Source organism: Babylonia areolata, chromosome 11 (assembly GCF_041734735.1).
Source record: "Babylonia areolata isolate BAREFJ2019XMU chromosome 11, ASM4173473v1, whole genome shotgun sequence".
Taxonomy (NCBI): domain Eukaryota; kingdom Metazoa; phylum Mollusca; class Gastropoda; order Neogastropoda; family Buccinidae; genus Babylonia; species Babylonia areolata.
The window spans coordinates 7,153,154-7,178,153 of record NC_134886.1 but is presented as its reverse complement, the minus strand read 5'-3'; the positions used below and the strand labels follow the sequence as shown (position 1 = coordinate 7,178,153).

At 43.4% G+C, this 25,000-nt stretch overlaps 1 protein-coding gene across 2 annotated transcripts in view; it reads left to right on the top strand.

Moving 5' to 3' along the window:
- Positions 1-1,013: 1,013 nt before the first annotated feature.
- LOC143287479 (trifunctional purine biosynthetic protein adenosine-3-like) overlaps positions 1,014-25,000 on the top strand; it is a 47,707-nt gene continuing 23,720 nt past the window's right edge. Inside the window, exons 1-10 of one of the 2 annotated variants that reach the window (XM_076595496.1) lie at positions 1,014-1,136; positions 8,145-8,307; positions 9,949-10,071; positions 11,942-12,089; positions 12,980-13,160; positions 14,695-14,820; positions 18,361-18,448; positions 20,855-20,940; positions 21,792-21,960; positions 24,790-25,000. The exon at positions 24,790-25,000 is cut by the window's right edge and continues 6 nt beyond it. In XM_076595496.1, the coding sequence (XP_076451611.1) occupies positions 8,160-8,307; positions 9,949-10,071; positions 11,942-12,089; positions 12,980-13,160; positions 14,695-14,820; positions 18,361-18,448; positions 20,855-20,940; positions 21,792-21,960; positions 24,790-25,000 (1,280 nt within the window). In that variant the 5' untranslated portion in view covers positions 1,014-1,136; positions 8,145-8,159. Of the gene's footprint in view, positions 1,137-1,897; positions 2,078-8,144; positions 8,308-9,948; positions 10,072-11,941; positions 12,090-12,979; positions 13,161-14,694; positions 14,821-18,360; positions 18,449-20,854; positions 20,941-21,791; positions 21,961-24,789 lie in introns of those variants that run through there. The other variant, XM_076595495.1, reaches the window with a different exon arrangement.

Sequence of the window (25,000 nt, the reverse complement as noted above, 5' to 3'; positions counted from 1 at the left end):
CCATGAGTCGGCAGCTCTAACACAGTGACGAACATTGTTGGACATCCAACTATCGTTTCTTCCTTCTTCTCCTCCAGTTCTCCTCCTCCTGCTCCTACTCCTTCTCCTCCACAAAATGGAAAGACGTGAGGGAAAATGAAGTTAATGTCGCTTTCTTTAAAGTAGCCGGTGCAGTTGTGGTTTCATAGCAAGGTCATTGCGGACCAAGGGATATATAGACTTGAGTGTCATTGACTGAGGTGAAACTGACTTCAACTGACGTCAGGCGACCACAGTGAGTTCATGCGAACGGCATGTGCTATGCCATATGTCTTGTGTGTGTGTGTGTGTGTGTGTGTGTGTGTGTGCGTGCGTGTGTGTGTGTCAGTGCGCGCGCGCGCTCGCCGCACCGCGGCCGCGGCCGCGGCCGGTAAGTGTGGGGGTCAGAGAGAGAGAGAGAGAGAGAGAGAGAGAGAGAGAGAGAGAGAGAGAGAGAGAGAATATGTGTGTGTGTGTGTGTGTGTGTGTGTGTGTGTGTGTGTGTGTGTGTGTGTGTGTGTGATAATTGAACTGAAGTCCAGAATACTCAGTCTTGTGAACTACTGACCGGACACCCCAATGACTCTTCACAGAGAACGTTTAGACTGAGAAGAAGAAGAAGAAGAGGATGCTTGAGAGAGAGAGAGAGAGAGAGAGAGAGAGAGAGAGAGAGAGAGAGAGAGAGAGAAGAGGTGGGGGGCTTTTTTTTCAATCTAGAATTGTTTGCTGTTGTCAAACGGAGGAAAACAGCAATTTTTTTTAACGAACTTGAGAAAATTGTACTTTACCAACCGCGCATGCGGTAACTGTTCGTCATTTTATATAACCATTAGAGCCACATCCTTTTTCTGTTGATTAAAAAAAATCTTTTTTTTTCTTTTCCAAACATCATTGTGTTCTTCGCCCTAAAGCTAACGTTTGATACAATTACGGGACCATACATTTTTAACCCGCCCCACTCCCACCCATCCGAGTCCTTGAGTTATTCCCCGTGATAAGAACGTGCTGCCAAAGCACATTGCTTCGGAACACGTGTAATGACAGTGTGTCAGTGATTGTGAACGATTGGGAACAGATTTTGGAAACGCTTGATTTTGCCCAAACAGTCGAAACGCACAGTAAGCATTTGCTATCTATTCTGTGAGGAGAACGCTCTCTTGTTGACAAAGTTCTACGAAACATTTTCGCTTGTGTCTCCATCAGGGGTACTCATTCGTCCTTGTAGTAAACGCCGCAGGCGCAGGTTGGGAGAGGTACAATTTTGGCCTTGACCAATTTCTGCGACCTATTGTAAGGTGTTTTGCTTGGACTTTTTCTCAAACAGTAGTAATTAGAGATTGCTTCCGCCACCGTGTAGGTCTATCTAATGGTGACCCCATCACTCCCACAAGCATTGCTCAGTTCATTGTATTTGACTACGCATTGTTTAGTTTAATTTCGGACAAAACTGACTTTAATACTTTTTAACCCGTAACAGAACATGCATTTGACTGCATTCCTTTTAATTTTTTATTTTTGTTGTTGTCTTTTTAAAGTGTCAAGATATATATTCTGTTGCAATGATGCATTTCAGTCTACACGGAGGAGTGACGGGATTTGTGTCGTTTTCTTGGGTTGAACTTGTAGAGGGGATGGGGACGTTAGGATGGAGGGACCCGGGAGGGGACGGGGGGTGCGTTGAAGCATTGTTCTGTGAACTGCTAGATAAGCGGTTGGCAGCCATTTAGTGTTTTGCTGACCTAGCACGTTGCTCCATGCCTGCCAATGTGCACAAGTACAAAAAGACAGTTTTCTTCTACAAGTGGCAGAAAGCATTGTTCTGTTTTCACAGACCCTTTTATGCTGACACAGATCATAGAGGAGGTCTAGCAGTTAGCTGTGGAACCCTCTTGTGCATGCATCGAATGAACGATCCTTGCAAACATTTCAAAAGCACTTCAGTTTTTCATAATCCAGTTTTATAGTTATACACTTCTGCTTAAATATGTTTGCAGCCAAATCAGTCTTGAAAACAAAAGTGCGAGACAAGCACAAAAGAGGGATAACACACACTGCTGATGTGAGTTTTCAATTCTATTTCACTATTAGTGGTGTTTTAATGCTGACTGCCTTGGCATAATCAGTGGCATCATAGACTAGTGATTAAGTGGTGGTGAGTTCACTTTCACATGAATCAAAAACGCGAGTGTATACAGGTTTTAAAAAAAAAGTTCTTTTGTTTTAAATTTTTTAACCATTTTAATCCTTCCCCAGATACCCAGACTGTCAGAGTTCAATGTGCTATTAGCACAACCTGGAGACTCATCTGCATCAGGCTGAAGTCTTGTCTCATGATTTTATAAGTCAGGAAAAGAAACATGCCTGTCTTGACATTTCAGTGTTCAGTGGATATTACCAGCAGTGAGCCAGGCCTCTGTCTGAAACATGTCTGTCTGCAGACATGTCTGTCTACAAGGCTTCTTCTTCTTCTTCGTTCGTGGGCTGCAACTCCCACGTTCACTCGTATGCACACGAGTGGGCTTTTACGTGTATGACCGTTTTTACCCCGCCATGTAGGCAGCCATACTCTGTTTTCGGGAGTGTGCATGCTGGGTATGTTCTTGTTTCCATAACCCACCGAAAGCTGACATGGATTACAGGATCTTTAACGTGCGTATTTGATCTTCTGCTTGCATATACACACGAAGGGGGTTCAGGCACTAGCAGGTCTGCACATATGTTGACCTGGGAGATCGTAAAAATCTCCACCCTTTACCCACCAGGCGCCATCACCGTGATTCGAACCCAAGACCCTCAGATTGACAGTCCAACGCTTTAACCACTCGGCTATTGCGCCCGTCGATAACAAGGCTGCTGTGTTAGTAAGGGTATCCAGCCTTTCTGTTTCATTTCTGTGTGTAAAATTATTTCATTTTAATTCATTTTTAGCTTGCTTGCCAGTTGTTTGTATACCTGTGGCCAGACCACCATGTTGAGTTCATGCAAAGGTCAGGCATTTTTATTTTTATTTTCAAAATTCATTTATTTAGTATTGTTACCTTTTTTAATTATTCTTTTTAGAGCAGATGTGGTTTAGTGTAATCGGATTAGTCTGCATGCTTTTATGCTTTTTATATTACCTTGAAACTGATGCTAAAACCTGTGGAAATGCAATTTTATGCTGAGATGCAGTCGCATTCTGAAGAAAATTGTTGAAGAATACTGCTACTAGTAACTGCTTTCCTGTTCAGTTATATAATGAAAATTTAAAAAAAAGACAAAAAAAAAAAGACATCTCTTGATACTTGTTAAGAACCCACCCCCACCCCCCAACTCTTTTCTTCACTTATGTGAAATGGTTTCTTAATCCACACCCAACTTTTTTTACATAACAGTAATTTGACCTGGGGTGGGCAGACTAAGAGGTGTGAGGCAACATTTGTGTGCTGTCATCAACTTTGGTTATAACAGAATCAACAGTGTTATGTGAAGGGTATGTTGACATTTCTTTCACTGTTCCAGTGTTGCTTGTCTATATAATGTTTGGATCCAGTACTGCGTGTGATTTTCTGAAGGCTGTTGTGAGTAGAGACTTTGGTATTCTTGCCACATACAGTCTTTGACCGGCGTGCCAGCTGTTAAATGATTCTGTGGTCTGAGAATCGTTGTAGAAGGGTAGGAATTTGTGTCAGTTGTTTCTTTTTGAGTTGTTGCTGTTGTTTTTTGTTGTTGTTTGTGTGGTGTGTGTTCTGAGAATGATTTTACAAGGGTAAGAATTTTTGTTAACAAATTCTTGAGTTGTGTGTGTGTGTGTGTGTGTGTGTGTGTGTGTGTGGTCTCAGAATTGTTTTACAAGAATTGTTTTTACAAGGGAAAGAAATTTTGTTAGTAGTGAATTCTGAAGTTGTTTTTGTAGTTTGTGTGTGTGTGTGTGTGTGTGTGTATATGTGTGTGTGTGTGTGTGTGTGTGTGTGTGTGTGTGTGTGTGTGTTAGATATTCCTCAATGTGGGCTTTGGATTCTTGTTGCCACCTTTTTTTGTTTGGAAAAAAAATTATGATAAGTTGCAGTGTCACATGTTTCATAAAGCGCTGGACTGATTTTATTTGTGTTTGACGAACAGCCACTGCAGCTAATAATTATTTTAGTGTCTTTTGGAAATCATTGTTCAGTTTGACATTGATGTTGACTTTGAGTTCTCACAGCTTTTCCCTGACTGTCTGACCTTGACATGAGCTCAGTTAATGCAGGCTTTTTTTGGTGGTTGTTGATTTTGATATGGCTTGCACTGGCAACTGTGGCATACTAACATTGACTGGAACTGGGTAATTATTGACTGTGATGTTTTCATGGCCACAAATTGTAAAGACAAAGGGCAACTGGAACATGCATTGAGGCAGGGAATTTATTGTGTAATTGAAAAGATTGAAAATGAGTGGAGGCAGGAGACCTTAATAAAGCTTCATAATGAACTGAAATTACTTGGCTTCAAGCTTTCAGTGGCAGAATAGGAAAGTGTTTGTGTGTGTTAAGTAGTGTAAATTATTTTTTTATTTTTTTTATTTTTAAAGGTCTTGGCTCTGAAACTGTGTATAGATTCGTATCTTGGAAAACAGGATAGTAGAAATAAAAAGCAAATCACTTTTACTTTTGTATACGCCTGATTTGATTTTCTTTTTACATGGTTTGTTAGCTTAAATGTGTGTGTGTGTGTGTGTGTGTGTGTGTGTGTGTGTGAAAACACCTGCAGTTGTTGGATGGAAAGTAAGGTGTGTGACAGTTACCACCTGGTCTGTGAGCAAAGCAGATGAATGGCTGGGTTTTTACTACAAATCTGTAAAGCATGCTGTTCCACGTCTAATAAGATTGATTTGAAAAAAAAAAAAAAAATTACATGAAAAAAAGCGTGTGTGTGTGTGGGGTGGGGTGGGTGGGGGGGGGGGGGGGAGATGGTGGGGGAGGGGGGATAGAAGCGTGTGTGTGTGTGTGTGTGGGGTTTAATCATTGTTTTTATGTCTGTCACTTTGTGTGTGTGGGTGTGCATGAGTGTGTGCACATGTGTGTGAGCGCATGTGTGAGTGTGTGTGCATGATGCTGTGAATGTGTGTCACCCTGACACAGTGACTGACAGCATTTGTCACCAACCATAGAAGACATTTTTTAATTTTTTTATTTACTCAAATATGACTTGACCAGAAGTGTTCAAACTTCACACAGAGGAATTTGTTCTTTACACACAATTTTTATCCTTCCAGATTTGTTCTGACAAGTATGTAGGACTGTACACTGGAAAAAAGAAAAAGAAAAAAAGCAAAAAAAAAAAGCATATGAAATTACCTAATAGATGTGAAGTGTTGGCCTAGAGGTAACGCGTCCGCCTAGGAAGCGAGAGAATCTGAGCGCACTGGTTCGAATCACAGATCAGCCGCCGATATTTTCTCCCCCTCCACTAGACCTTGAGTGGTGGTCTGGACGCTAGTCAGTCAGATGAGACGATAAACCGAGGTCCCGTGTGCAGCATGCACTTAGCACACATAAAAGAACCCACGGCAACAAAAGGGTTGTTCCTGGCAAAATTCTGTAGAAACATCCACTTCGATAGGAAAAAGAAATAAAACTGCATGCAGGAAAAAAAAGCAAAAAAAAAAAAGGGTGGCGCTGTAGTATAGCGACGCGCTCTCCCTGGGGAGAGCAGCCCGAATTTCAATCTGTTGTGATAAAAAAAAAAAGAAAGAAAAAGAAAAGAAAGAAGAAGAATATTAAAACACCAAATGTTACAACATGAATACCAAATACCAGATAATTGCTTTTCTCTGGAGGTTTAAAAGGTGACATCTCTCCGAGGTGACATTTTCATAATTACTGCAGGTGTCTTGCATGACGGTCAAGGTAATTCAGAGTGCTAAACATTCTCTATGCATTTAGTATTTGCATCACTTGACTTGAAAAAATAATGGATGGTCATACCTTCTGTGGGTCTTTTTGTTTGTTTGTGTGTTTGTGTCTGTCTGTCTGTCTGTCTGCCCTTTTGACCCGGATCAGAAAACAGACTTACTTTCACCAGGGAAACATTGCACATGACACTGTAGTTTGAGACGTGTTTTTTTTAATCGTTAGCACGCTTGCGTGCTAGTGGCGAGAGGGCGAAGGTGAGGAGTACACGTGCAGCGAAACGAATGCGAGACAGGAAGTAGATATTTGTATTTGTATTTGTATTTCTTTTTATCACAACAGATTTCTCTGTGTGAAATTCGGGCTGCTCTCCCCATGGAGAGCGCGTCGCTACACTACAGCGCCACCCATTTTTTTTGTATTTTTTCCTGCATGCAGTTTTATTTGTTTTTCCTATCGCAGTGGATTTTTCTACAGAATTTTGCCAGGAACAACCCTTTTGTTGCCGTGGGTTCTTTTACGTGCGCTAAGTGCATGCTGCACACGGGACCTCGGTTTATCGTCTCATCCGAATGACTAGCGTCCAGACCACCACTCAAGGTCTAGTGGAGGGGGAGAAAATATTGGCGGCTGAGCCGTGATTCGAACCAGCGCGCTCAGATTCTCTCGCTTCCTAGGCGGACGCGTTACCTCTAGGCCATCACTCCACATATTATCCCTACCTCACGGCAAAGATGCTCTGCAGGCTACCAAGCTGTGACTTGTGAGAACCTAGCTATTACTGGCACAAGGTGGAAAAAAGAAAACGCATCTTCATTGCATGTCTTGCGAGAACCTTGCTCAACTAGCATGAGACAGATCAGCATCAATGAATGAATGATATGGATACTTATATTGCGCCTATCCTCGGTCGGAGACCAAGCTCTAAGTGCTTTACGAACTTGGGGTCATTTGCACAACAGGTTGCGTACCTGGGTAGAGCTGACTGACGGCTGCCATTGGGTGCTTATCATTTGTTTCCTGTGTCATTCAGTCAGATTTCAGGCAGGCACACATGCACACTCAGACAGATACACTCAGCTACTCAGCTAATCATTCACTCATTCAGTCAGTGTGCTGTGAAGGGTGTAAGGGAAAAACCTGACCCCAGTAAGGGAATTGAAACAGTTTGCTTTCCTTAGCGGTTTCAACTGTTTGGTCATTAGTCTCTCTCTCTCTCTCTCTCTATATATATATATATATATATTGTGTGTGTGTGTGTGTGTGTGTGTGTGTGTGTGTGTGTGTGCATTTGTGTACTGCATGTGTATGCGCGCACTCGTGTGTATGTTAGTGTGTGTATGTGTGTGTGTATGTGTGCGTCATGTGTGTGCGTGCGTGTGTGTGCACATTGTGTGTGTGTGTATGTGTGTGTGTTTGAGAGAGAGAGAGAGAGAGAGGGGCATGCATTTCACTTCTCTGTGCATGCATTGTGTTTGTGTTTCTGTAAAAGCTCTGAGTGCTGACACGGACCATGGGGCATTGATGTGTGCATTTGATTTTCTGCATGTGTACACATACATTACAGCAGTGTACATTCACTAAGGGGGGGTTCAAGGCACTTGCAGGTTATCAGTATATATAATATTAAATGCTGACTTGGGAGACTGAATGGGAACAAAGTGATCACCTCTTGCCAGTCCACCCTGTTGTAGAGATTCAAGGTTGAGGGTCTTTTAAGAAAAAAGAAAAAAGAAAAAGAAAATATGTCGGTGTCTGTTGGAGTTTTGTCGTCATCCTGTTTCACAGTGATATCATTCAGTTGATCTTAGTGTAGCTTTAACTCACTCAGTACGGCCAGTCCTCTCTTCTCCTCTACACAGACCCCTCGGATGTCCAGTGGGTGTCTGAATGACCCAACCTACAGCTTCCGTCGTCAGAATTGTGGTATTCTTTGTCAACATTCACCTCTTCAATATAAGAGCCTTCCGGTTGCAATATTTTGATGATGGTAAATGGGGTGAAACGCTGTTAACGTCGTCTCTTTCGCCATTCGTATGGAGAGAGTTAATATTTGATTGATCTTAGTGCAGATTTTATATTTGAGAGATATCAGTACCGAAGAAATATTTAACTGATTGAGTTGATCTCAGAGTAGATTTAATATTTGATTGATCTCCGTAAAGATTTAATGTATGTTTTGAGTGATATCAGTGCCGAATTAATATATTAAGTGATCTCAGTGCAGAAATATGTAATGTCAAAACCTGTGTGCAGCGACAAGCGACAGCAATGGCGTCGGCGAAGGTACTACTGATAGGGAGCGGAGGACGGGAAAACGCTTTGGCCTGGAAACTGGCAAAGTCCATGATGGTGGAGAAAGTGTTTGTCGCTCCTGGCAACGCTGGAACAAATGACGGGAGAAAGATGGAAAATGTTGGTGAGTATAGAACTTGTTGAAATCTGGAAACTGTTGGTGAGTGTAGAACTTGTTAAAAATCTGCAGATGATGGAGATACTTGTGAGCATTTAACTAATTAAAATCAGTGGAAAATGTTGTGTATATTTTGTTAAATGTAAAATCTGTAGATGGTGGGAAAGGTTGAGTGAGTATAGAACTACATAAAATCTGTGTTGAGTAAAATTTGTAAATGAAGGAAAATGTTGATGAGTACATAAACTTCCTAAAATCTGTAGACAACGGAAAATGTTGGTGAGTATAGAACTGCTTAAGATCTGCAGGCAGTCGAGTTACTTGAAGTAGATGGTAGGGATGAAAGAAGTAGTGTTATGCACATTCTCAAAAACATGATGTAGCAACATGTGGAGTTATGGAGTGTCGGGGCTGAGTGTTTGAGAAGGTTGTATTTCCTGAGTTTATGAATATTTACAAATGACACACGTGTGTAATGTTTATTGTTTTATTTAGGAGAATTGTGTTGCCATTGCTGCTTCAGTATATAACTTACAAAAAGTAAGTTAGGAGAGTTTGGATAGATGAAGTCCAGATATATCTTTGAAGGATTCACATGCCCTCTATGTTACCATGGGTAGTTTTTTGATGCAGCTTCTTCTTCTTCTGTGTTCACTCGTATGCACACGAGTGGGCTTTTACGTGTATGACTGTTTTTACCCCGCCATGTAGGCAGCCATACTCCGTTTTCGGGGGTGTGCATGCTGGGTATGTTCTTGTTTCCATAACCCACCGAACGCTGACATGGATTACAGGATCTTTAACGTGCATATTTGATCTTCTGCTTGCATATACACATGAAGGGGGTTCAGGCACTAGCAGGTCTGCACATATGTTGACCTGGGAGATCGTAAAAATCTCCACCCTTTACCCACCAGGCGCCGTCACCGTGATTCAAACCCGGGACCCTCAGATTGACAGTCCAACGCTTTAACCACTCGGCTACTGCGCCCGTCTTTGATGCAGTATTGTACCATGATTTCAGCTGTCATAGTGACAGATTTTAATGTGGTGTTGCCCTGTCAGAGTGATGGATAACCGATTTGAAGTGGTGTTGTCCTATAATTACATATCAGTGTGATGGATTTTGATGCGGTGTTGTCCTATAATGTCAGGTATTAATGTGATGGACTTTTTATTTCTTACCCATGCAAATGGGTGGTCTGTGGGGAAAGTCAGGGGAGTTAACTGGCAGTACTAAGTGAGTGAAAATGTGGGTGGTGTTGTACAATGATTGCAGACCTCAACGTGAAGGATTTTGATGCAGTGTTGTCCAGTGATTACAGACATCAATGTCATGGGTATAGATGTGGTGTTGTACAATGATTGCAGACCTCATCGTGAAGGATTTTGATGCAGTGTTGTCCAGTGATTACAGACATCAATGTCATGGATTTAGATGTGGTGTTGTACAATGATTGCAGACCTCAACGTGAAGAATTTTGATGCGATGTTGTCCAGTGATTACAGACATCAATGTCATGGATTTAGATGTGGTGTTGTACAATGATTGCAGACATTAACGTGAAGAATTTTGATGCGGTGTTGTCCAGTGATTACAGACGTCAATGTCATGGGTATAGATGTGGTGTTGTACGATGATTGCAGAACTCAGTGTGAAGGATTTTGATGCGGTGTCGGCGTGGTGTCAGCAACAAGGTGTGACGATGGTGGTGGTCGGTCCTGAGGATCCTCTTGCTGGAGGCATCGCTGATCACCTGGTGAAGAAAGGTGTGACTTTGTGTGTGTGTGTGTGTGTTTTCTTCAGTTTAACGTATATTCACTATAAGTGTTTTTAGACGGAAAGGAGTAAAGTAGTGTGTAAAGGAAAGGGAATGCATGTGAATATTAGTGTAAAAAAAAAAAGAAAAAAGTTCATGTTATGTATCAGAGGAAAAGTATATTATAAGAAAAAGTCTAAAGAGGTTGTGGTGTGTATTGAATGAGTTGTCATGGGAAGGAGAATACGTATATGCATATCAACAAGTATTAACCTACAACAATGTAAATATAAATAACAGTATTAAATATTATACATCAAAGGAGGATACCAACTGGACTGGAGTGTGTGTGTGTGTCTGTGCATGTGTGTGTTTGTGTGTGTTTGTTTCTTCATTTAAACACATTTCGTACCACCACCAATAAATTGTCAGTCCTGCGGAATTCTTTCCATGTTGTCTGTGCCGTAATATTCTCCCTGTATTATTATCAATCCTGCAAAATTTTGCTTGAGAATAACGACCAACTATGGTTGTGACTGCTGCGTTGGTTTTGGCTGTCGCTGTTGACAGTGGACAAAGGTTGTACTTCACCATGCTAAAGAGTGTCAGGAGAAAAGTACTCTCGGAACTTGCTGTGAATGCAGTGCTTGAAAATTACGGCAAAGCGAGATTTCTACACTGCTCAACCTATAGTGTTCATTGCTGCAGTCAAAATTCCTTGGTCCAGGGGCAGTAACTCAGCGGATTTTGCATGCTCAGAAATTTTATGTGTTGACGCCATTTCATGTAGCTGTGGACAGTTGTGCGATTCTGTTGACTGAACTTTTTTTTTTTTTTTTTTTTTTTTTTTTTTTTTGCTGCCCCATCATCTGCACCGTTTCAGTGGCATTACTCCCACGCCGCTCATTTAGATTCCCCCATACACGGCCGCACCCAGGTTTGTCCGTCGCAGTCCCAGTGTCGGCAGTCCACAGGGAACCATCGATGTTAGGTCGCCAGGAGGCCACACACCAGAGGAGACCCTGCACTGCTGCTGAGTCACTTCGGTGGTGTTCAGTGGTGCCAGTTCTGTTTTAACGTACTTAGGACACCACCTACTAAGCCCCCTACTAACGACAATAATGGCTTAGTCGCGGAGCCAGACTGAGTGAGCATCCCTCCCAGAGTGGAGACCGCCACCACGTCCCTCAAACAACAGCCCCCCCATGAATCTGCCGACACTGACGACATTGACGGGACTCACCCCAAGCATGGAAGTGGAGGGGTATCGAAACTGAGGTCACCATGAGAGCAGGGCATGAAAGGCCACAGACTTAAGTTCATATAGGTATACTTGTCAATCATGTTTGTTCTAAAAGCCAGTGTATTGCTGTCGATAGTGTGCTTGTTTGTCAAGGGTTGTTCTGAAGCTTGTTTGTGATATTGTGATAATGAATTTAGCAATGATAAGATTACCTGGGGCATCAGAAATGCTAGACAGGCATTTACTCATACAGTCTGTGTGGACAGATTCTCCCCTGTTCATTTATCCACGGTTTAGTTTCTGTGGGGTAATGGAATAATTTTACTGCAAACTATGGTGATTGAATAATTGAACATTTTTATGAGCACAAGAAATCTGAATGTGCTCTTTGTTACAAAACCAGTAATTTTGAAAAATGTCCTTTGGAGTGAAAATGATTTGTGTGTGTGTGTGTATGTGTGTGTGCGTGTGTGTGTGTATGTATGTGCATGTGCTTGTGCATGTGTGTGTGTGCGTGTATATGTGTGTGTGTGTGTGTGTGTGTGTGTGTGTGTGTGTGTGTGTGCTTGTGCATGTGTGTGTGTGTGTGTGTGTGCGTGTATATGTGTGTGTGTGTGTGTGCCTGTGTGATATGCAGGCATTTGCTGCTTTGGACCTAGCGCAGTGGCAGCTCAGATTGAAGCCAGCAAGGACTTTGCCAAGCAGTTCATGACAAGGCAAGGCATTCCCACCGCACAGTTCCAGTCGTTCACAGATGTCGAGGAAGCTTGCAAACACATCAACAGGTAAGTGGATGTCTTGACGTGGGTTTTTGACAGGCGCAATAGCCGAATGGTTAAAGCGTTGGACTTTCAATCTGAGGGTCCCGGGTTCGAATCACGGTGACGGCGCCTGGTGGGTAAAGGGTGGAGATTTTTACGATCTCCCAGGTCAACATATGTGCAGACCTGCTAGTGCCTGAACCCCCTTCGTGTGTAAATGCATGCAGAAGATCAAATACGCACGTTAAAGATCCTGTAATCCATGTCAGCGTTCGGTGGGTTATGGAAATAAGAACATACCCAGCATGGACACCCCCGAAAACGGAGTATGGCTGCCTACATGGCGGGGTAAAAACGGTCATACACGTAAAAGCCCACTCGTGTGCATACGAGTGAATGTGAGAGTTGCAGCCCACGGACGCAGAAGAAGAAGAAGAAGAAGAAGTCCCTGGTAAAATTCTGTAGAAAGAAATTCACTTTGACAGTAAAACAAACGCACTTGCAGAATGAAAAAAAAAAAAATTTTGATTTATCAGTCAATAAAAAAAAAAAAAAAAATTAACATACACTTTCACATTGAAACAAAAAGGGGGAAGCAAAGTGTACTACGGTGCAATGTGATCTTGTGAAATGTTTACTGTGTAGTTCTCTCAGGCTATTGTTATTGGTTGATGTGTTGTTTTTGTTGTTGTGTTTTTTCCCTCCCCAAAAAACCCCAAGGACCTTTTTGATGTGTACTTTTGTTTGGAGAAATATAACGCAATGTGCAAGGGAAAAAAACACTTGCAGAGAAAAAAACAAAACAAAAAAACCCAAAAAAACCCGCACACAGAAAAACAGTTAATAGGAATTAATCAATCAAACAAAAGAAATGAAAAATAATTTTACTGTTTTTTTTTTATTTTTCCCCACAGCGCTGAATACCCCGCGTTGGTGGTGAAAGCCAGCGGCCTGGCTGCTGGGAAGGGCGTTGTCGTGGCAACCAGTCGGGAGGAAGCGTGCAAGGCGGCAACGTCCATGCTGACAGACAAGTCGTTCGGGGCGGCAGGGAGCACGGTGGTGGTGGAGGAGCTGCTGGAAGGGGAGGAGGTGTCGGTAAGCGGAAGGGGGAGTGGGGCAGGTGTGGAAGGAAAGGGTGGTGGGGAAGGAAGTATGTTAGGGAAGTGTGGAAGGGAAGTGTGGAGGGGAAGTGTGGAAGGGAGAGGGAAGGGAAGTGTGGAGGGGAAGTGTTGAAGGGAGAGGGAAGGGAAGTGAGGTGTGGAAGTGTTGAAGGGAGAGGGAAGGGAAGTGAGGTGGGGAAGTGTTGAAGGGAGAGGGAAGGGAAGTGAGGTGGGGAAGTGTTGTAGGGAGAGGGAAGGGAAGTGAGTTGGGGAAGTGTTGTAGGGAGAGGGAAGGGAAGTGAGGTGTGGAAGTGTTGAAGGGAGAAGGAAGGGAAGTGAGGTGGGGAAGTGTGGAAGGGAGAAGGAAGGGAAGTGAGGTGGGGAAGTGTGGAAGGGAGAAGGAAGGGAAGTGAGGTGGGGAAGTGTGGAAGGGAGAAGGAAGGGAAGTGAGGTGGGGAAGTGTGGAAGGGAAGGGAGAGGGAAGGGAAGTGAGGTGGGGAAGTGTTGTAGGGAGAGGGAAGGGAAGTGAGGTGGGGAAGTGTTGAAGGGAGAGGGAAGGGAAGTGAGGTGGGGAAGTGTGGAAGGGAGAGGGAAGGGAAGTGAGGTGGGGAAGTGTTGTAGGGAGAGGGAAGGGAAGTGAGGTGGGGAAGTGTTGAAGGGAGAGGGAAGGGAAGTGTTGAAGGGAGAGGGAAGGGAAGTGAGGTGGGGAAGTGTTGAAGGGAGAGGGAAGGGAAGTGAGGTGGGGAAGTGTTGAAGGGAGAGGGAAGGGAAGTGAGGTGGGGAAGTGTTGAAGGGAGAGGGAAGGGAAGTGAGGTGGGGAAGTGGGAGGTATGGAAGGGAAGTGTGGAAGGGAGAGGGAAGGGCAGTGTGGAGTGGAAGAGAAATGTGGAACAGAAGAGTGTAAAAGTGTAAGGGAAGAGCGGAGTGGAAGGGATGTGGGATGGATGTGGAAGGAAAGTCTGGAGGGGAATTCTGGAAGGGAGGTGTGGAAGAAAAGTGGTGGTGGGGGGGGAGTGGAGGGGAAGAGTGGAAGGGATGTGGATTGGAAGTGTGTGTGTGTAGGGGGAAATGTGGAAGGGATGTGTGGAAGGGAGATGGAAAGTGTAAAGGGAGATGGGAAGTGTGGAAGGGAGGTGGGAAGTGTGGAAGGGATGTGGGAAGTGTGGAAGGGAAGTGTGGAAGGGAGATGGAAAGTGTGGAAGGGAGGTGGAAAGTGTGGAAGGGATGTGTGGAAGGGAGATGGAAAGTGTGGAAGGGAGGTGGGAAGTGTGGAAGGGAAGATGGGAAGTGTGGAAGGGATGCGTGGAAGGGAGATGGAAAGTGTGGAAGGGAGGTGGGAAGTGTGGAAGGGAAGATGGGAAGTGTGGAAGGGAGGTGCGGAAGAGAAGTGGAGGGGAAGTATGAAGTGGAAAAGCGTAGGGGGGGAAGTGTGGAAGGGGAGGAGATATAGTAGTAGTAGTAGTGGTAGTTGAGTTGTTGCAGTGTCATTGTTTGTTGTCGTAGCCCACTGGAGTGTTTCTGTGCTGCAGGTGTTGGCGTTCACCGACGGAGAGACAGTGGCGGTGATGCCTCCCTCCCAGGACCACAAGCGTCTGGGGGTGGGGGACTCCGGGCCCAACACTGGGGGCATGGGGGCCTACTGCCCCTACCCTAGGGTGAGGGGGTGTGCTGCTGGCGTCAGGGAGTGATGATGACGATGATGATGATGACGATGACGATGATGACGACCTTGACAATGATGATGATACTTACATAACGCCCATCCTCTGATGATAATGATGATGACAACGATGATGATGATGATACTGATACTTATTTAGCACATAATTATCCTAAGATGATGATGATGACAATGATGATGATGATACTGATACTTATATAGTGCCCATCCTTGGATGATGATGATGATGACCATGACGACAACAACGACAGTGATGATGATGATGATGATGATGATACTGATACTGATACTGATACTGATATTTACATAACACCCATCCTTGGAGGAGGAGGAGGAGGATGATGATGATGATGATGATGACGACTGTGACGATGATGACGACCTTGACAATGATGATGATACTTACATAACGCCCATCCTCTGATGATAATGATGATGACAACGATGATGATGATGATACTGATACTTATTTAGCACATAATTATCCTCAGGTGATGATGATGACAATGATGATGATGATACTGATACTTATATAGTGCCCATCCTTGGATGATGATGATGATGACCATGACGACAACAACGACAGTGATGATGATGATGATGATACTGATACTGATACTGATACTGATATTTACATAACACCCATCCTTGGAGGATGATGATGATGATGATGATGATGATGATGATGATGACTGTGACGATGATGACGACCTTGACAATGATGATGATACTTACATAACGCCCATCCTCTGATGATAATGATGATGACAACGATGATGATGATGATACTGATACTTATTTAGCACATAATTATCCTCAGGTGATGATGATGACAATGATGATGATGATACTGATACTTATATAGTGCCCATCCTTGGATGATGATGATGATGACCATGACGACGACAACGACAGTGATGATGATGATGATGATGATACTGATACTGATACTGATATTTACATAACACCCATCCTTGGAGGAGGAGGAGGATGATGATGATGATGATGATGATGATGATGACGATGATGATGACGACTGTGACGATGATGACGACCTTGACAATGATGATGATACTTACATAACGCCCATCCTCTGATGATAATGATGATGACAACGATGATGATACTGATACTTATTTAGCACATAATTATCCTTAGGTGATGATGATGACAATGATGATGATGATACTGATACTTATATAGTGCCCATCCTTGGATGATGATGATGATGACCATGACGACAACAACGACAGTTAAAATGATGATGATGATGATACTGATACTGATACTGATATTTACATAACACCCATCCTTGGATGATAATGATGATGATGATGATGATGATGATGATGACGACTGTGACGATGATGACGACCTTGACAATGATGATGATACTTACATAACGCCCATCCTCTGATGATAATGATGATGACGATGATGACAATGATGATGATGATGATACTGATACTTATTTAGCACATAATTATCCTCAGGTGATGATGATGACAATGATGATGATGATACTGATACTTATATAGTGCCCATCCTTGGATGATGATGATGATGACCATGACGACGACAACGACAGTGATGATGATGATGATGATGATGATACTGATACTGATACTTACATAACACCCATCATGGGATGATGATGATGATGATAATGATGATGACAATGATACTGATACTTAAATAGCGCCCAGCCTTGGATGATGACAATCATGTTATGTTTTAAAGTATGTTGTGCTCATTGTAAACAGCATGTTTTAGTGTAAAGTGTTTTGTGTTCCTTGTAAATGTCATATTATAAATATTACAGTATGTTGTGCTCTTTGTAAACAGCATGTTATGATTTACAGTAAGTCATGCTTATTGTAAACATCATGTTACAAGTTAAAGTATGTTGTGTTTATTACAAAAAAGCATATTATTATAATGTAAAGTATGTTGTTTTCACTGAATTGTGTTGCTTGTTGGGACATAGGTCAGTGTAGAGTATGTTGTTTTCACTGAATTGTGTTGTTGGGACATAGGTCAGTGTAGAGTATGTTGTTTTCATGGAATTGTGTTGTTGGGACATAGGTCAGTGTAGAGTATGTTGTTTTCATGGAATTGTGTTGTTGGGACATAGGTCAGTGTAGAGTATGTTGTTTTCACTGAATTGTGTTGCTTGTTGGGACATAGGTCAGTGTAGAGTATGTTGTTTTCACTGAATTGTGTTGCTTGTTGGGACATAGGTCAGTGTAGAGTATGTTGTTTTCACTGAATTGTGTTGCTTGTTGGGACATAGGTCAGTGTAGAGTATGTTGTTTTCACTGAATTGTGTTGCTTGTTGGGACATAGGTCAGTGTAGAGTATGTTGTTTTCACTGAATTGTGTTGCTTGATGGGACATAGGTCAGTGTAGAGTATGTTGTTTTCACTGAATTGTGTTGCTTGTTGGGACATAGGTCAGTGTAGAGTATGTTGAGAGTATGTTGTTTTCATGGAATTGTGTTGTTGGGACATAGGTCAGTGACAGTATGTTGTTTTCACTGAATTGTGTTGCTTGTGGACATAGGACAGTGTAGAGTATGTTGTTTTCACTGAATTGTGCTTGTTGGGACATAGGTCAGTGTAGAGTATGTTGTTTTCACTGAATTGTGTTGTTGGGACATAGGACAGTGTAGAGTATGTTGTTTTCACTGAATTGTGTTGTTGGGACATAGGACAGTGTAGAGTATGTTGTTTTCATGGAATTGTGTTGCTTGTTGGGACATAGGTCAGTGTAGAGTATGTTGTTTTCACTGAATTGTGTTGCTTGTTGGGACATAGGTCAGTGTAGAGTATGTTGTTTTCATGGAATTGTGTTGCTTGTTGGGACATAGGTCAGTGTAGAGTATGTTGTTTTCACTGAATTGTGTTGTTGGGACATAGGTCAGTGTAGAGTATGTTGTTTTCATGGAATTGTGTTGCTTGTTGGGACGTAGGTCAGTGTAGAGTATGTTGTTTTCACTGAATTGTGTTGCTTGTTGGGACATAGGTCAGTGTAGAGTATGTTGTTTTCATGGAATTGTGTTGCTTGTTGGGACATAGGTCAGTGTAGAGTATGTTGTTTTCATGGAATTGTGTTGCTTGTTGGGACATAGGACAGTGTAGAGTATGTTGTTTTCACTGAATTGTGTTGTTGGGACATAGGACAGTGTAGAGTATGTTGTTTTCACTGACTTGTGTTGTTGGGACATAGGTCAGTGTAGAGTATGTTGTTTTCATGGAATTGTGTTGCTTGTTGGGACATAGGTCAGTGTAGAGTATGTTGTTTTCACTGAATTGTGTTGCTTGTTGGGACATAGGTCAGTGTAGAGTATGTTGTTTTCACTGAATTGTGTTGCTTGTTGGGACATAGGTCAGTGTAGAGTATGTTGTTTTCACTGAATTGTGTTGCTTGTTGGGACATAGGTCAGTGTACAGTATGTTGAGGTGAGTGTAGAGTATGTTGTTTTCACTGAATTGTGTTGCTTGTTGGGACGTAGGTCAGTGAGAATGAGATGAAGTACATCAAGGAGAAGATCATCCAGAAAGCTGTGGATGGTATGCGAAGTGAAGGGCGCAAATACGTCGGTAAGTGTGTGTAACAGTTATGCGTTTGACTTGGTGCTGTTGTCAGTTGTGTTTTTGATGTGTGTCTACCAGCTGATCTTTTCTGGGCTTTTTCTCTTGAGCTCAACACAAACTGTAACAGGGATGATTAGGATTGTAACGGACGATTAACGTGTAAGAGGGATGAATACAAGAAATGTAACATGGGCTATTACGAGAAATTTAACAGGGATGACAGTGTAGGACTACAGTATAGCAGGGATGATTACAAGGAATTTAACAGGGATGACAGTGTATGACTACAGTATAGCAGGGATGATTACGAGAAATTTAACAGGGATGACAATGTATGACTACAGTATAGCAGGGATGATTACGAGAAATTTAACAGGGATGACAATGTATGACTACAGTATAGCAGGGATGGTTACAAGGAATTTAACAGGGATGACAGTGTATGACTACAGTATAACAGGGATGATTACAAGAAATTTAACGCGGATGACAATGTATGACTACAGTATAGCAGGGATGGTTACAAGGAATTTAACGCGGATGACAATGTATGACTACAGTATAACAGTGATGATTACAAGAAATTTAACAGGGATGACAGTGTATGACTACAGTATAGCAGGGATGGTTACAAGGAATTTAACGCGGATGACAATGTATGACTACAGTATAACAGGGATGATTACAAGAAATTTAACAGGGATGGTAATGTATGACTACAGTATAGCAGGGATGGTTACAAGGAATTTAACAGGGATTGTAATGGATGACTACAGTATAACTGATGATTACAAGAAATTTAACGCGGATGACAATGTATGACTACAGTATAACAGGGATAATTACAAGAAAGTTAACAGGGATGGTAGTGGATGACTACAGTATAACAGGGATGATTACAAGAAAGTTAACAGGGATGGTAGTGGATGACTACAGTATAACAGGGATGATTACAAGAAAGTTAACAGGGATGGTAGTGGATGACTACAGTATAACAGGGATAATTACAAGAAAGTTAACAGGGATGGTAGTGGATGACTACAGTATAACAGGGATGATTACAAGAAATTTAACATGGTTGATTTAAGAAATGTTATGGGGATGATTGCAAGAAATGTAGCAGGGAAGATAACGGATGATTATAGTTTAACGTGGATGATTACAAGAAATGTAACAGGGATGATTACAAAAATGTAATAGGGTTAATACAAGAAATGTAACAAGAAATGATAACAGATGATTACAGTATAGCAGGAATGATTACAAGAAATATAACAGGGATGATTTACAAGAAATGTAACAGGGTTGATGCAGTAAACGTAACAGGGATGATTACAATATAACGGGGATGATTACAATGTAATGGGGATGATTGCAACATAACGGGGATGGTTACAATGTAACAGGGATGATTAAAATTTAACAGGGATGATTACAAAGTAATGGGGATGATTACGACATAACGGGAATGATTACAATGTAACAGGGATGATTAAAATGTAACAGGGATGATTACAAAGTAATGGGGATGATTACAACATAACGGGAATGATTACAATGTAACGGGAATGATTACAATATAACAGGGATGATTAAAATGTTGCAGGGATGATTACAATGTTGCAGGAATGATTACAATGTCGCAGGGATGATTACAATATAACAGAAATGATGACAATGTAATAAGCATGATTACAGCATAACAGGGATGATTACAATGTCACAGGGATGATTACAATATAACAGGCATGATTACAGCATAACAGGGATGTTTACAAAGTAACAGGGATTATTACAGCATAACAGGGATAATGAAACATAACAGGGATAATAAAACATAATGGGATGATAACAAAGTAACAGGCATGGTTACAGCATGACAGGCATGATTACAGCACAATGGGGAATGTTTACAATATAACAAGGATGATTACAAGCTAACAGGGATGATTACAAGCTAACAGGGATGATTACAAGGGATGATTGTGACGTAACAGTGATGATTGCTACATAGCAGGGGTGATTATAACTTAACAGGGAAGATTACAAGGAATTATTGCAATTTAACAGGGATGATTACAACATAACAGAAATGGTTACAGCATAACAGGGGTGATTACAACAGGGATGATTACAATATAAAAGAGATGATAACAACGTAACAGGGATGGTCACACTAAGCAGGAGTGCTGTACACATGTAACGGGGATGATTACAAAGCAAAGGGGCTGGTTACACTGTGCAGGAGTGCTATACACATATAGCCGGAATGATTACAAGGTAAAGGGGATGATTACAACATGGCAGGGGAACCGGAATGATTGCAAGGTAAAGGGGATGATTACAACACGGCAGGGATGATTACAACGTAACAGGGTGATAAAACGTAACGGGGCTGGTTACACTGTGCAGGGGTGCTGTACGCGGGGATCATGCTGACAAAGGACGGCCCCAAAGTACTGGAGTTCAACTGTCGCTTTGGGGATCCAGAAACACAGGTAACGCAGTGGTCTCCGTCAGGCGCACTGGTGCCACCTGTTGTTCGCTGGAATCCTTGTACAACTCAGCATTGATCTGACGATTAACCCATACATCCCTAGGGAATTCACAGCCCCTTGGCAGGCTTCGGTGCCTGTCGTTACTGATGCAGGAAAATGCAGAAAGTATACTGAAATCAGCTGGTGTTTCCCCCAAATTGTCGTGTGTGTGTGCCGTGAGCCTGCTCTTGAAAGCAGGAAACCATGCTGTATAAGCTTCCACATTATCATTATTATATATATTAAAACTGAAAGTGAAACTGCTTTAACGACAGTGAATCAGTTCCTGCGCTTTAACGCCTCATTGAAACTGAAAGTGACAGTGAAACTGGAAACTGCTGCAACAGTAATGAATCAGTTCTCACGTGACGGGCGCAGTAGCCGAGTGGTTAAAGCGTTGGACTGTCAGTCTGAGGGTCCTGGGTTCGAATCACGGTGACGGCGCCTGGTGGGTAAAGGGTGGAGATTTTTACGATCTCCCAGGTCAACATATGTGCAGACCTGCTAGTGCCTGAACCCCCTTCGTGTGTATATGCAAGCAGAAGATCAAATACACACGTTAAAGATCCTGTAATCCATGTCAGCGTTCGGTGGGTTATGGAAACAAGAACATACCCAGCATGCACACCCCCGAAAGCGGAGTATGGCTGCATACATGGCGGGGTAAAAAAGGTCATACGCGTATAAGCCCACTCGTGTACATACGAGTGAACGTGGGAGCTGCAGCCCACGAACGAAGAAGAAGAAGAAGAAGAAGTTCTCACGTTTTAATGCCTCATTGAAAGTGAAAGTGAAAGTGAAACTGTCACCAGGCACTGATGCCGCTGCTGATGTCGGATCTGTACGAGACGTGCAAGGCATGCGTGGAGGGGAAGCTGAAGGATCACCTGCCCCAGTTTGACACCCATCAGACCACCCTGGGTATCGTGCTGGTCAGCGGAGGCTACCCGGGCTCCTACGAGAAGTGGAAAGAAATCACAGGTGTGTATTGAAAATGTTATGGTGGTGTTTTTTGTTGTTGTTTTTTGTTTTTTTATGTGAGTAGTACCCCTATATTGATTCATGGGAGTTAACTTTCAAAGTTGAGTGTGGCATCATCATATAAACAAATCAAAACTGGATGAATTGAAGGGACTGGTCATTGATGAATGAGTGCAAGAAGTACCTGCTTTTGCACACACGCTTCCACATACACACATTTCTGCACATGTATGCATGTACACAAGCACACATGCGTGCATCAACACATTCATGCATGCATTTTACATGAACACACTCACACACACACACACACACACACACACACACACACACACATATATATTTGTGTCCACCAAACCCAAACTGCTTTTTCCTTTTGCTATGAAGTTTTTGTGTATGTGTAAAGTCTGGGTACATGGGAGAGAGAGAGAGAGAGAGAGAGAGAGAGAGAGAGAGAGAGAGAGATGGATGAGTGGTATGTCTCTTTGTGGTCAGTGTGTAAACTGATTTGTTTTTTTATCAATTCATCATTGATCATACAGTTGAAGGAGGCTTGTGCATGGAAAGCACTTTGAGCCGTGTGTGAGGAAAAGAAACGAACAAGTGTTCGTTATCATCAGTAGTGTCGTTATCCATCCACACATCGTTCACGTGAGGGACACTTAGGGGAAGACAGAAAAACAAAAAACGATGGACAGACAACATTACTGAATGGACAGGAAAGCCATTTGCAGAGATCCAGGCACTGACACAACCGATAGACCTGGAGGAATCTGGTGAACAGTTCTTCTTTATTTATTTATTTATTTATTCACGGCACAGCCCCCGAAATTTTCTCCCCCTCCACTAGACCTTGAGTGGTGGTCTGGACGCTAGTCATTCGGAGAAGACGATAAACTGATGTCCCGTGTGCAGCATGCACTTAGCGCATGTAAAAGAACCCATGGCAACAGAAGGGTTGTTCCTGGCAAAATTCTGTAGAAAAATCCACTTCAATAGGAAAAACAAATTAAAAAAACTGCACACAGGAAAAAATACAAAAAAATGGGTGGCGCTGTAGTATGGCGACGCGCTCTCCCTGGGGAGAGCAGCGCGAATTTCACACAGAGAAATCTGTTGTGATAAAAAGAAATACAAATACAAATACAAGTACAAATGCTGACAAGGATTATGGGATCATTAACATGCATATTTTGATCTTCTGTGTGCGCATACACATGAAGGGGGTTCATGCACTAGCAGGTCTGCAGATATGTTGACCTGGGAGATCGGAAAAATGTCCACCCTTTACCCACCAGGGCCGGGTTGCATGAGGTGATCTTTGCAGCGTTAAGTTTGATTGGAGCTGAGACTGTTCCTAAGTACATGGAATTTACCGTGGAGTCAGGAACATTCTTAATGATAAGCAAACTTTGCGCTGCTAAGTTTGCTCATGCAAACCACCACAGGTGGTGCCGGGACTGGGATTTGAACCGGGGTCCCTCAGATTGAAAGTCTGATCTGATCCCCCTGAAAATGGACTATGGCTGCCTACATGGCGGGGGTAAGAATGGTCATACACGTAAAAGCCCACTCGTGTACATATGAGTGAACATGGGAGTTGCAGCCTGCAAACGAAGAAGAAGAAGAAGACAGTCTGATGCTTTACCCACTCGGCTGTCGTGTCTGTTGTGTCTGTCGCTCCTGTCGTGTCTGTCATGTCTGTCGTGTCTGTCATGTCTGTCGCTCCTGTCGTGTCTGTCGCGCCTGTCGCGCCTGTCGTGTCTGTCGTGTCTGTCATGTCTGTCGCGCCTGTCGTCATGTCTGTCGTGTCTGTCATGCCTGTCGTGTCTGTCGTGTCTGTCGCGCCTGTCATGTCTGTCGTGTCTGTCATGTCTGTCGTGTCTGTCGTGTCTGTCATGTCTGTCATGTCTGTCATGTTTGTCATGTCTGTCTCGCCTGTCGTGTCTGTCGTGTCTGTCATGTCTGTCATGCCTGTTGCGCCTGTCATGTCTGTCGTGTCTGTCATGTCTGTCATGCCTGTTGCGCCTGTCATGTCTGTCGTGTCTGTCGCGTCTGTCGTGTCTGTCATGTCTGTCATGCCTGTTGCGCCTGTCATGTCTGTCGTGTCTGTCGTGTCTGTCGTGTCTGTCATGTCTGTCATGTCTGTCATGTCTGTTGCGCCTGTCATGTCTGTCGTGTCTGTCGTGTCTGTCATGTCTGTCATGTCTGTCGCGTCTGTCGCACCTGTTGCACCTGTCGCGCCTGTCATGTCTGTCGCGCCTGTCGTGTCTGTCATGTCTGTCATGCCTGTTGCGCCTGTCATGTCTGTCGTGTCTGTCGCGTCTGTCGTGTCTGTCATGTCTGTCATGCCTGTTGCGCCTGTCATGTCTGTCGTGTCTGTCGTGTCTGTCGTGTCTGTCATGTCTGTCATGTCTGTCATGTCTGTTGCGCCTGTCATGTCTGTCGTGTCTGTCGTGTCTGTCATGTCTGTCATGTCTGTCGCGTCTGTCGCACCTGTTGCACCTGTCGCGCCTGTCATGTCTGTCGCGCCTGTCGTGTCTGTCATGTCTGTCGCGCCTGTCGCACCTGTTGCACCTGTTGCACCTGTCGCGCCTGTCGTGTCTGTCATGTCTGTCATGTCTGTCGCGCCTGTCGCACTTGTCGCACCTGTCGCACCTGTTGCGCCTGTCGTGTCTGTCATGTCTGTCGCGCCTGTCGTGCCTGTCATGTCTGTCGCGCCTGTCGCACCTGTTGCACCTGTCGCGCCTGTCGTGTCTGTCATGTCTGTCGTGTCTGTCGCGCCTGTCGTGCCTGTCGTGTGATGCCTCCTGTCCTGCCTCTGTGCAGGAGTGCATGACGCTGAGGCTCACGGCCTTCACGTCTTCCACGCCGGAACGGCCAAGAAGGACGGCAAGCTTGTCACCAGTGGTGGGCGTGTTCTGGCTGTTGTTGCCGTAGACACTGACCTGCCCTCTGCCTCGGAGCGGGCGAAGACGGGGGCCTCGTACATTCATTTTGAGGGCTGCTTCTTCCGCTCTGACATTGGATACCGCTCACT